This window comes from Oryzias latipes, chromosome 23 (genome assembly GCF_002234675.1).
Source record: "Oryzias latipes chromosome 23, ASM223467v1".
NCBI classification, from domain to species: Eukaryota; Metazoa; Chordata; class Actinopteri; order Beloniformes; family Adrianichthyidae; genus Oryzias; species Oryzias latipes.
Window position 1 is genome coordinate 19,108,669 of NC_019881.2, and position 13,561 is coordinate 19,122,229.

Consider the following 13,561-nt stretch of genomic DNA (forward strand, 5'->3'; position numbering starts at 1 on the left):
AAAAACGGTCTGAATAAAACTAAACCTAATCATGAAGTATGGAGGGGCAGCACGACACTTTATGGAAGTATTGAAGGAAAAATATGTATTTCATCCTTTCAATATGGAATTGGTGGTTTTTCTAAATGTTTGCAGGCATCAGTTTGCTAAGCTGATGCTGAAAGTCAACCAATTTAATGTGTTGAGTCCAAGAACAAAATCTTTAGGAATGGATTGATTTGCAGTCTTTTACCTAACCTTACCGTCTTTTTTGAACTAACTTTTCCCAGCCCATGTGGCAGAAACAGGAAAAACTTCATGATTGGTGTGCACACAGCGATGTTGCTCACTTTGTAAACAGGAGATGGTGCGGCAGATGAGGTCGTGCTCATGTAGAGTACATGTGCAGAAAATCAGCCTTTTTATGTCAAATATGTTTCAGATTTCTATCAGATTTAAAAGTAAGAGTAAACGTCAAGAGTTTTTACAACTCTTGATGTCTTAAGGCTGTAAAACCCCTCACTACACACTTTATCCACAGACATAAACATTTTCATACTTTTCGCCATTGTTTAAACTCTCAAAGTTCAAACCTTCATAGAAAAATAAGCCCACAATATAGAAGTAAAACGGTCTGATCGCGATAAAAGGGATTTATGTAGAAACTGAAGAAATTCTGTACAAGGAGACACGGCACGGAGGAGATTGATGACAAGGTCTACAGCCAATCAGGACGCAGAACACAGCACCGTGAGAAAAAACGTCTGCGAGACTTCAAAGGTGAACTGTAATACAGCAAAGGACTGCTGTGACATAAAAGAATGGTAGTTAAAAATATTTTAAAAAATTAGTGTGTACAAAATTTTTATTTATTTAAAAATATCTGTGTAGAACTAAAAATATAATATTAATTTAATTGTACCAATCTAGAGCTACAGAAAACAACACACTGCAGGATAAAGATGGGCTTCTTGTTTGTCTACCTGTTCAGAGCATATTTTTTCCCATTCGCGGCGTGGGGGTCCTGCTGGCGAATGGCCCGGATGGCGGTGGGGGCTGTAAACATGGAGGAGGCCCCGTGTTCCGACAGGACACGGAAGAATGCTCCGGGGTCTGGAGTCCCCACGGGCTTTCCCTGCGATCACACCAACAGCTGTTCAGCTGATGACATGCAGAAGCGCTCTGGGGCCGTCACTCAAACAACTGCAGAGAATTCACGCCTCAAGGCGAGAATATCCGATCCGGAGGATGCTGAGAAGCCAAGACTTGGTAGGGGCAACATTTACACGAGAAGCACAAAAAAACAAACAGCAACAAATTGTGGGGTAAACAGAGTCTGTAAACAAAAAGGAAGCAGCCTCAGATCTACTTAAAGTAAGGACAAACGTAAAAGTGACCCAAAGGCCTTCCTTGTCTGTTGGTCTGTTCATCAACCTGTCGCAACTGTGTGAGGAAGAGCGTGGATTAAAGCTGCTAGCAGCGTGGTTTGGCCTGCAGGTGATACTCGCCTCCTCTTGACCCGCCCTTCACTGGCTGAGAGGCTGCTATATATATATGCCCCTCACTTTCCCTCTCTGCCACTGCCACTCCCCGGCAGAGCTGCACGTGGCAAATTCATGAAAAAAAACTGTGTTTTTAAGATGGCGGCTTTCCTGTTGGTTTTATCTCCATGGCAACCATTTCATTTCCTTAGTCGACCGGGTCGACTAAGCTTGTCCAATAACGGCATTCAAAACCTACAAACTTCAAAACTTTCCCAAGTAGTAGGTCAGCCAAAGTTTGGTTGTGGTTTCGGACTTAACCGGGTGGTGTGTCTGTGTGAAATTTTGAGAAGATGTCGCTCACTATTTCCAAATTCATTTTCACCGGGTACTAGTTGGATGCAAAGTTTGGTGAGTTTTTTATATGACGGTGTTGAAATTTTCACTTAAACACGCAGTGAGAAAAAAGACTAGCAAAAACAATGGGGTCCTATTCTAGGACTACTGTGGGACATTATAAATACATATGCTAATTCTGCAGCAGCACACCTAGGTTCCAACTTTTGCTTTAGATAAATATGTATGAGCATGTGGTGCTCAGATTAAAGAGGAAAAGCCTGGAGACAGACAGGCTGTGTGCCAAAAGCCAACCACAACACTAGTTAGGAAGAGTGATTAAACAATGGGCTAAATGCCTCAGAAAAGAAATGTTGATGAAGAGAAATACAGATGCATGCATTATGTTTGTTATATGTGTTAAACTGTGAAGGTTTTAGGGATTTTTCTGTGTTGTGGACTCACCTCGTAAAGGATGGTGCTGTTGCCGTGGAGCAAAGGAGCATAGCAGATGTATGAGTGACCGACCACCCAGCCCAGATCTGAAGCTGCCCACCAAATCTGCATTAAATGAATATATGTATGCAATATTCTTTAATAAGAAGAAAAAAAAACATTACACCAACATCATCTTTAAATCACATAAGCATGCCCAGAATCATGAAATAACCTGCTTGAAAGAACTATAAATGCAAATCCAACATTCAGGCAAGGTAAATATATACTTTTGGACTTTTCTACAGTATTCAAATGAAGACAGAGAGCCATGTTTCTCCCCTGCTAAGTCCTTTTGTTCTAGGAAAAGGCAATAACTCAGACGCGGATGCTCAATCGCCTTACATCTCCAGGTTTGAGTCCATAAATATTTGACATGGTCCATTTCAGCATTACAGCATAGCCCGCGGTATCTCGCACAACACCCTGGAGGAGGAAGAGGAGGAGGAGGAGATAAGAAAACATGAGACTTCTGACAGGTTGTCCTCAAAGCGAGGAGGCAGGAGTTTAATAATATCAGTCCAAACACTGGCGCTCAGCCACGCAGCGCTTATAGAGGGATTGGATTCTGTTTTACAAATAATTGTTCCTCATACATACATCAGTGTCTGGCTTTTGTTTGAGAATAGGGCAAGTGGAACATTTCTTTAAGCAGCGCAGAAGCTTAAAGTTGTCCAAAAAGTTACAGTTCAGCAACAACAGAGACTGAGATTAGAAGTCATTAGAGTTCTGTCAAAGGCAGAGATATGTTATTAGGAGGAAGTCAATTTGATTGAGCCTCCAGGAAAATTGCTCCTGGTTCCAAGGAAAATTTCCATCTGATCTTCCATGAGGAGTTTAGATCATTGGCTGGAAGGAAACTGAAGCTTTTCACTGGCAAATACAAGATTTCCTTGATTTATCTGTTTCTACAAATTAACAATATTCTTTTGAGGATTTTTAAAAGCCTTTCAAGTAGTCATTTATTTATGATTAAGCCATTTTTAGCCAAAATAAAAAAAATCTGTGTTGTGTTCTGGGTCATAAAAGTTCATTCGAAATTTGCCTCCGAGTTGTAGGCGGGACCATTGACGTGGAGTAACCCCGCCCCCCTTTTCCCTGTTACTGAGAACTTGAAGCAGGAAGCTAATAGCCCATCCAGTGCATTTTCTACGTCACACCTACAATCTTTTTCAGCCAGCATTTTGTCGTCTCCTCCTGAATCACAACAAATTGAATAAAGAAATACCCAGAAATGCAAATTTGAGCTTAATTTTCTTAATATATGTCCTCTATCATCAGAAAAATAACACAAGAACATGTTACAAACTGCTGCTCCGAGTTCTCAGCTATGGGTAGGGGAAGGGGGCGGGGTTTCTCCATGTCAACTGTCCCGCCCACAACTCAAGAAAATTTCTAATGAACGAATGAGATAAAAACAACAAAATCTTAATTAAAAGGCCAGTGAGAATGCTTTTAAAACAGATCAAAAGAGGTTTGGAGTGGGACTTGAAGTGTTCTAAAGCATACTTTTGGAGACTTTTATGTTATAAAACTAATTGTCTCTAAGTTAAATCATCTAAAAAACGTTAAATTCAATTATCTAGAAGGCTTTCAAAGTGCAAAATGCAAATGTACTGATACCTTTGGAGTTCCGGTGGTTCCAGATGTGTAGAGAACATATAGAGGATGATTAGAGGGCAGAGATACGCACTCATGTGGCCGAGCCGAGGCCATCTCTTCGTCCCAGTCTAAACTCAATTCTGGACTAAGGAACACTTTCTCCTGAAACCAGAAAAAAACAGAGACTTTTAAAGCTCGGACTCCTTATCATCCCAGAGATTAAACCTTTTATCTTTTGAGATGAAACATATCAAAGAATACTTTCACTCCCACGTTTATTCACTGTTTTGTTCCAAAAATAACTTTGGGACAGAAAAACATTCATGCTGCTCCAGACACTAAAATAACTTCTTTAGGACTTAAACTTTCAAGGTAAAAATGGGAATGCATTAGAATTTGAAGCCTAAATAAAAATCTTCAATGTACCAAATGGTACCATCACAGTTACTGCTTCAGCAGGGAATGAAAGCTTTTCTTGACGGGCAACAGTGACAGCAGCCTTCAAAGTGAAGCTCCATTCATGAAATTAAGGATCCAGGGAATTCTGTGAGGTCTGGACTGTAAAAACCTTTAGGTGTAGGTTAGTTCAGAGCACATAAACAGGATCAAATAAATCAATTGGCATTGGTTATTAGCATGACAAATCCAGGATTTGGCTGATAAACCAGAGCCTTGTCCAGAACGTTTTGACTCATCTGCCTTCAGATCATTGACTGTATACGAGAATTGGACTGACTGACCCAGTTCACCCTTGCATTTAGAACAGGAAGTACCTGCTGGCTCCAAGAAACCAAAACTCTATAGACTTCCATTACTCAGAATAACCATTGATACCTTTTTTAACATGTTCTTAATGATATATTTTTTTGTAGTGCAAGTTATTCCATTAATAAACTGACAAATCAGACGGCTCAACAAAAAGTAGGCGGTGCCTGCTGGCCCACACATTCCAAACATTTAACTGACGGATTTCATGTAGCGCGCTGTCAAATGGCAGGGGTGTGGACGAGCTCTCTTCTTTTTGGCCAGAGTGGTTGACATAGAAATGTTGACACAGATCGACTGACCAATCACTGCTTACTTACAAAGTCTGGCTCCAGCATGGTGGCATCCATGTTTACTGGAGCTGGAATTGAGCCATTTTTAGTGGGTGATGTCAAACTCACTCGGTCCTGTTCTCTTATACAGTCAATGGTTTATTTATTTATTTAGGAAACGTTTCAACAGCTTTTATTCATGTTGGACATTAAAAAAAAATCAGATGGACAGAATGTTTCTCACTTAACCCTCCTGTTATGTTCATTTGTGAGGAACAGAGATAATGTTTCCGGGTCAATTTGACCCGGTGCATGTTTTATTAATTAAAAAATGTCTGAAACCCAGAAAATCCTAATAAGCAGTGTGAATATATCATCACTAACTCCATTACCAGTTATTCTTTCAAAAACTTAGTTAAAATGGTGTTTTTTACCACTAACAGGAAGTGGTTCAATTATTTGATAATGCACTCGTTTTTCTTAAAAATATACATGTTCAAACTTTTTTTGAATTTTTCACTACTGTATTACTTTTAAAAGACTAACATATAAAATACAATAGTTTTACATAACATTGAAACTTAATCTTGAAATTTTGTTTTACATACATGCACTGTGAACCAGAAAAAAACAAAAAACACAATACAACAGACAAGCAATCGCAATATGAACTTGTGTGTGTGTCTGTACATCTACACAGCACAAGATTGACAAGTCATTGTGCTTTGTGCACAGGTCATACTTGTCTTGACCTGGATCCTGTCTCCGGCTCGTCTCGCGCCCCCGGCCGTCCCCCCAACTCCATCTGGATGAAGCTCGTCTGCTGGACTTTAAATATGTAGTTGTAGTGTTTGATAAACTAATTCCTCTTTATGAGTTCTGGTACATCGCCTGTCGGTCCTGGGGGAGGATCCCTCCTTCATGTGGGCACCCCTGAGGTTTCTTATATTTTTCCGAAATCCATTTTTTTTATTAGGAGTTTTTCCTTACCGCGAAGGGGGGTCTAAGGGCAGGGATGACAGTTTAGTTTAGTTTTCTTAGTTAGTTCAATTTAGTTTTTTCCTATTGAATTCGATGTATTCATGATCCTTTTTATTTTATGTTTTACTTTTTCAATTACCAATACGAAGCCCATTGAGATGACAGTTGTTGTGAATTTGGGCTGTACAAATAAAATGGAACGGAATTGAATTGAATTAGATTGAGTTGAATTGAATTGACAGTCACATGAGTCTCTGCCATCCTAGTGGGCCCTGGCACTGTCTTTTTTATGTTTTCTGCAGACAGGTTTGTCTGACGCATATTTGAGGATGAAGACCAATATATTTCACCATTCTTTGACATGAATGTCTTGCTTGGAGGAACAGGAATTGCAATTCCTTCATCCATTTCAAAATCAGAATCATTAGAACCAGAATTTAGCTCAAGATAGTCTTCCTCTGATCATGATCAGTGATGACTTCCAGAGCCTCCTGGACTATCATCGTTCTGCTTTCGTTGCTCATTTTGTAAAGGTCTGCCTGACAGAGTATAAGGACTCCCATGCAGAGAATCTTTTATACGTTTTGCCCCTCCCCTGTTGAGTGTCCACTGAATGTGGGTTGAGTTTTCCTACGAGAACATAGATGGTTCCTGTCAAAAGTCATAACAACTATGCACCTGTGTGTGTGTGTGTGTGTGTGTGTCTATGTGTGTGATTGGGTTGAAATATGTCTCACAGCTGCAAAGAAAGCAATACTACTTATAATAAGACATCCTTGTACCTCCATTTTGACTGCCGGGTCAAATTGACCCGAACATCATCTATGTAATATAAACATGCGGGGGGGGGGGGGGGGGGTGCATATGTGTTGCTAAGAAGCTATATTTTCCAGGAGACTTTTGGGAGTTTTTAACTATAGCTTCATATTCAGGTTTTTCACCTGAATATTTTTGTTTTTGTCAAATCATTTATATAGATTTGCTTTAATTGTTATTGTCCATTGTACAATGAAATTGAAGACACGCATAACAAAGGAGATGCAGCATTTTTAAGAAGGAGAAAAAAGGTTTTAACTATTAGAAAAACACAAGGGGTTTGTTTTCTTTCCACTGACTCATTAAGCTTAGGGGAGAGGGGCAAACCTAAAGGCTTTTTTGACCTTTAAATCCCAGCAAATGTATGGACACAAACCTCCATCCTCAAGCAAAAACATACTTTTTTTCTTCTATTAAGTGTTATAGTTTGGTAGAATTATATACTAACACCAACATATTCAGGCTAACTGAGGAGAAAAACATTAAAAACAGCAAAACGATTTTATAATAGAAAGAAAAACACATTTCCTACCATGTTAGGCCTGTTGTAGATGAGGACTTTGGAGGGTCTGTGACAGCTCATCTCCAGGGCCTTCTTCACCAGAGGAATGTACTCCACTCTCCTGCCAGGCTCAACGCCAAATGAAGCTGTAACCATCAGCTTAGGCTACAAAACAGAGGGAAAAAATCTTTAAGACAGTTAATGTGTTAAAACTTAATGAGACGCAGGAATGCTGAGGAACCAAAGGTGCATTTGCTGTTGTTGCAGCAAAGCGTGCCAAATCGGAAAAGGGAGCAGGTTTCCAAAGGCTTCTCTGAATTCTACCTGCCTAAATTACATGTCACTGTGCATTTTTAACTGAAGAAAACACTTGTTAACACCCTGATTTAATTAAATGTTAGCACTTTCTTACTCCTGTGTTTGTTTATGTTAGTTCTTTATTACTATCTTCTTTTAGTTGTGCTGCTCAAAGATCAACCTGGTTCATTCCACCATCAGTCGCCTCCCACGCTGCATTTCATGTCATATCTTTCTCTATACTTTACTGAACAGTTTTAAACCTGTCAGAGATTTTATCTTTATCAACCAAAGGTACTAAAGGTTGCAGTTTCTTACATGACCACAAGAGATTGGTTTAAAAAAGGTGGCTATTTTACACTGAGTTCTATATTAAAAGTACAAATTTATGACTGTACTATACAAATGTTGCAGTTCCTTATTTGACCATTTGTTCGGAACCCAATAGTTTATTTTTAGGCATGACGTTGAGGTGGGCAGAGTAACTTAGGCCCACTTAAGCCCCGCCCACTTCAGTCAATATTTCAACTCTTCAGAACGATATGGCAACTTCAAAGTAAACTGGCTTACTCTATATTTGTCTATTAAAGGAACACTGACTCCTAAAAACAGGTGGTGCTTGCTTGGTCTCCATCAGAGTTCAGGTAACTTTTCAGAGGTTTTTAAACAAAACTCTGGTGTGGACCAAACAGCTGAGTGTGAATGGATTTTAAGAGACTTTCATCAAGAACAGGAGCCTTCAGCTGTAACATCCCACTTTAGCAAAGCATTAGGAATGACAGCCTTATTTATATGCAAGTATTTTAATATCCCTTCTAGGATCAATGACACTTTTCAAGTTAAGTACCGCAGTTATGTAGTTGGAAATGAGCTCATAAAATTATGTCAGCATTTAAGGTGGTGCAGAATTATGATCTGAGGCTGTGTCCATTTATCAGGCTGTAGCTCAGCAGCACCATAACCCCCAAAACAACAAGTCAGACCGACTAGATCCACTCCGATGAAAAGTGGGGTTTTGGTGTTTTGAACCTGTTCTTCTGGCATTGTTCTGATGATGGAGCACGTACATGAAGAAAATTAAGCCTCACATTGCATTTCTGAGTATTTCTTTATACAAATTGCTGTGAATCGGGAGCAGATGAAAAAATGACATGTGAAAAAGCTTGTCGCTGTGATGTAGGACCTACAGCAGCAAGCGTTCCTGCACCGCTCCATTCTGATGCATAAACTTGTAGACATCTAGATCAATGAATGTCTTTGTTTTCCTCGTCTGAGCTGGAAAATTTCATGGAGGGATAGCTCTTTTTTTGTTGCACCACTTATATTAGCTTGGGGCTGTGAGGGGCTGTAAAGGGCATGTAAACACAGGTATAGTGGGAAAGGAGGGCAGGCTTACTCCATGCCACAAATTTAACTTAACAAGGTGAATTTCTAATACACCATTACCGCTGTGCAGAAACTTTATGGTAGAAAAGAACACCGTTCTTTCAATTTATGCTAAAAAAAATTGGCATCATCATAAATATAAGACATTAAGACACTCAGAAAATGGATTAAAAGATGATTCGAGTGGGACTTTTTGCTTTTTTTTTTTTAGATTACGACAAAGACATAATCCATTAGCATGGATTGACCACAAAGTACAGATCAGGCCTCTGCTAAGAATTCTTTGGCACGACTTTGGACAAAAAAGAATCTTTTTTTATTCACATCATCAGTACAATGAATGTAAATTAATTAATTATTACCATTACCTCCAGCTAAGCAGTGCGCTCGGCGCTAATTAATACCGTTCTTGTAATGACACAATCATCAACAGAAGTCTTTATTCTCAAAAAGCATTCAGGCTGTCGGGGGATTTTCTTCTTTCTCTCCATCTTTCAGACATCTCTGTGCCGATATGATTCCTGGGAGCGTGCCAGCTGCCGCAGAGACTCAAGCAAAAGCTCTCCTTTGTGAACGACTCATTTTTGAGCTTAATGAAACAAACAGGCCGCAGGCACCCAGCCTTTCAGTATTCCACACATTCTACAGGACGAGTGCCACCCATTCTTAACAAAGCATGAAAGCTGGTGCTGTGAAAATCATTAGCTGCACACATTACTGCTCTGCTTCTTTAGAAATAGAGACACTTAGCAGGACTCAGATCACTCACCAGATTCTTACCCTCTACAGCGCACTACATCAAAGAATTGGCAGAAAATTCTATTTATTTTTGGAATTCAGATGTTTTTTAAACCCTTTGATTGGTATCCACAAAAAAATGAAAGCATATTTTTTAAATTAGATATAAGCATTGTTTAAAAAGTAAGTTTAATTTTTTATATTTAAAATGACTGTAAACACCAAGTTTAAGAGCAAGTTAGAGAGATATTTAACAGAAAGTGATGTAAACTAATGGCTCTGTCTAAATAAACTTGAAAAACTTCAACCTCAGTTGAAATAAACTCTTTTTAACGAAGATGCTTAATAATAAAACATACATCAAAATAAGATTTTCTAAACAGATATAACGAAATGCTTTAAAACCTTACAATGACATCAAAGTAAAGAAATGTTAACTTTGTTTTTGTTTGACATTTACTTCACTTCTAACTGGCATAATTTCGAAAGGATTTGTTTTTACATTTTTATTTTATCAAAATATTATAAGATATTTAATAAAGACAGGAATAATATTCCTTTCTGTTTATTATTCATATTTATGTTCAAGAAAGCTATGTTTCAAAAGTTTTAAAGTTTAGTTTTAGTGTGTTCAACAAATGTTTATCCTGTTCGGCCCGCGACTCAAAGTGTGTTGTGAGTTTTTAGCCCCCTGTGCAATTGAGTTTGACACCACTGCACTACAGAACACATAGATCAGGTTACATACAATGGGTTTTTAAGGAAAGCTTGAATCCTGCTAATGGGTTAGGTGTCTCAGAAATGCCTCCATCATATATAATAGCAAAGGTTTACAAAGGGTTAAATTTGGTATAATTTCATAATTCCAAAAGAAAAGAATTCTTACTTTGGCATGATCGATGCGGACGGAAAGTTCTTTGGAAGCAAAGCCTCCGAAGATGAGGCTGTGCGGGGCACCGATCCGAGCACAAGCCAGCATGGCAATCATAGCTTCTGGCACCATCGGCATGTAGATGACAACGAGATCTCCTTGGCGAACCCCATTCTTGACGAGGACTCCAGCTAGTTTGGACACCTGAAGGATGAAGCAGGGGAGCATGGATGAGTCCCAGACAGAACTCATATCAGGTTATAAAGGAAAAAATGAGGTAAAAAGCCAAAACTATTGATTCATTTTCTCACTCGGATCATCTTTTGATCTATCTTAAAGCGTTCCCAGTGGTCTTTTAATCATGATTATGCTCTTTTTAGCCAAACTCTAAGGACATAGTTTCTGCAGAGCAACAGCAGTTCATTAGAAATTTGCTTCTGGGTGGTGGGCGGGATGAATTTTCTACATAATGAATAAGATTTTTTTCACACTACATTTTTTCATCTGCACCTGATTCACAACAATTTGAATAAAGAAATGATCTGAAATGCAGTTTTGAGCCTGATTTACTTTTATACGTCATTTATCAACAATGAGTTAAAAACACCCAAGACATGATTTTTCAACTGAGTGGGTCTTTAAACCTTTTTCTCGTTTCTGAAAAAGCTAAGCAGAAAATCCAGATATTTTATTAATAAAAAGGACATTTTGGTTTGTCCAAACCTACTTTTTTATTTAAAAAATAATAATAATAAAAGAAATTTAAAAATATATATTTTTATTTTTTATTTTTCATGTCATGTTGGAACTAAACTGTCTCTTTGCTGAGTTTGCTTTATTTTTCCATCGTTCTCTTCCTTCATATTTGACTCATTCTAGCGTTCTGAATAAAAACATTGAAACTATTTCAGAGTGTAAACATTCCTGCTAACTTTGACCATTTTAAAAAATTACAACATGTCAGCCCAATTTAGGTTAACAGTGTACTACTTTTCTGGGCTCCTCCATCTTGGGTTACTGTTGAGAAAACTAAAACATGTGAGCTTCCTCTTAACCAATACTTATATTCAGTCAGCCCTGCAGGGTTAATTAGGCAAACAAATAACCCTTTTTTTTAATTCAACTTCAATATGGAACTCTTCATATAAACATGTTGGAGACACATCAGTGTTATCACAATTCTCACCTATCTGGGCTAATAACCATTTTATACCCGGCAGCGCAGATGGCAGATTTAAGACACGGTTCACCAAAGGTATTAAAACAGTTCCAGACCTCAGCTAACAACCAAATGTCATTTAGTCAGCTGTGTGAGAAATGTAATATTTCAAAAAAGCTAGAAGCGTGGAAGATTGACATATCAGAAGACATTTCTGAAGATGACTAAGAAATGGCTTGTCTGAAGGCTCAGGCCCAATCAATTAACACAATATTTAAGCTGCTACAATATAAATGGTTGATGCATACTTTCCCTACATCTAGCATGCTAAACCACATATTCCCAGACATTCCAGTGCAACGTGGACAAAGGAACTTTAATCCACTGCTTGTGGGAATGCCCAGTGATCCAATACTTTTGGAGGAGTGTAACTGGATATATTGGTTATATTTACCCCATAGTTGAAATGCTTTGTTGTTGTGATGTTGTTTAAAGCTTTGAAAAATCAAAATAAAGATATTTTGGGGGAAATAAATACAATGAAAAAAATTAATTCATTTTATCAAAAAATCCAACGCTTTACTAATATGACCAATGTGCCAGTGACTCGGGTATTTTGAGTCAAACTTTTACCTGGGCTTGGAGTTCCCCGTAAGTGATAATCTTTTTAGTTCCAGTCACCGGGCTGTCATGAATGATGGCAGGCTGCTCTCCACGGCCACTTTCTACGTGACGATCCACAGCGTTGTAGCACATGTTCAGCCTCCCTCCAACAAACCTGACAAAGTAAAGGCACATTTTCAATCAGTCAGCACACAAAGGTCATGTGTAAAAAGGCAAATTCACAGTTCTTCTTCTGGTCCCTCCACCTCCGAAGCAAAAAACTCTTTGCTGAAGATCTGAAGCTGCTTTGAATGACAAAAAAGACCAACTCCAATGAAAATGGTGATTCTAACATGTTCCTGTAGCATTTTTCTCGTGATGGAGGACATATATGAATAAATTCAAATTAAAACTATGTTTTTGAGTATTTCTTTAGTCATATTGTCTGAGCTGGAATCTGGCTCAAAACTGTACGACTGGGTAGCTCCAATATTGCTCGCCATTTTTGTTTCCCGAGTTTGATGTATGATAAGTGCTAAAAAACAAAAAAGAAACAAAAACTCAAGGAAACCAATGAGTTTAATCAAAGACATCATTTTTACAGAATACCTGCCAGATATGCCATCTGTCTTGTAGAGCACAGGCAGGGCGGTTTCCTCTTTCACTCAATCTGGACCACAATCAGACACCACAAAAAGTGTGATGATCACACACAAAATTAATTACAGGACTTTGTTATGCTTATTTTAACAATAATAATAATAATAATAATAATAATAATAATAATAATAATAATAATAATAATAATAATAATAATAGATTCGATTTTTCTGCACGTTTCTAGACACTCAAAGCCCTTACAATGTTAGAATTATAGATGTTGATAAAACTGTTTGATAAAGTTTTATGCAATTTGAAAATAAAGTCATTCAACTAGAGTTTTTTTTAAGCAGACGTACCATATTTCAGTAGTTTTCTGAAGCTTTCAAAAAAATGTTTACGTTACTGGCAATACATTAAATTAATACTGCAGATGTGAGTTTATGTTATGATATGTTTGAATGCACAGCTGTATTTTGTCAAAAATTTTCTGAACAGTATTTTTCAAAAATGGGTTCTCACGTTCATTAATTGGAAAATGATTTATGCTATAAATCAGGGGTGGGCAAACTACGGCCCGCGGGCTGGATCTGGCCCGCCTCCATGTTTGGTCCGACCCCTGAACAATATCAGAGACCCATTTTTTTTATTTTTATCTGGCAACACGATCAAGAACCG

The 13,561-nt window shown here is 38.2% G+C and overlaps 1 protein-coding gene across 3 annotated transcripts in view; it reads right to left on the reverse strand.

Moving 5' to 3' along the window:
* acss3 (acyl-CoA synthetase short chain family member 3) overlaps positions 1 to 13,561 on the reverse strand; it is an 83,876-nt gene that overhangs the window by 24,119 nt on the left and 46,196 nt on the right. For all 3 annotated transcript variants that reach the window (XM_023952413.1, XM_023952412.1, XM_023952411.1), the window contains 7 exons: positions 12,314 to 12,458; positions 10,537 to 10,725; positions 7,260 to 7,394; positions 3,915 to 4,055; positions 2,637 to 2,717; positions 2,262 to 2,357; positions 963 to 1,114 (listed from right to left, as the gene is read on the reverse strand). In XM_023952413.1, coding sequence (XP_023808181.1) covers positions 963 to 1,114; positions 2,262 to 2,357; positions 2,637 to 2,717; positions 3,915 to 4,055; positions 7,260 to 7,394; positions 10,537 to 10,725; positions 12,314 to 12,436 — 917 coding nt within the window. In that variant the 5' untranslated portion in view covers positions 12,437 to 12,458. The remainder of the gene's footprint in view (positions 1 to 962; positions 1,115 to 2,261; positions 2,358 to 2,636; positions 2,718 to 3,914; positions 4,056 to 7,259; positions 7,395 to 10,536; positions 10,726 to 12,313; positions 12,459 to 13,561) is intronic.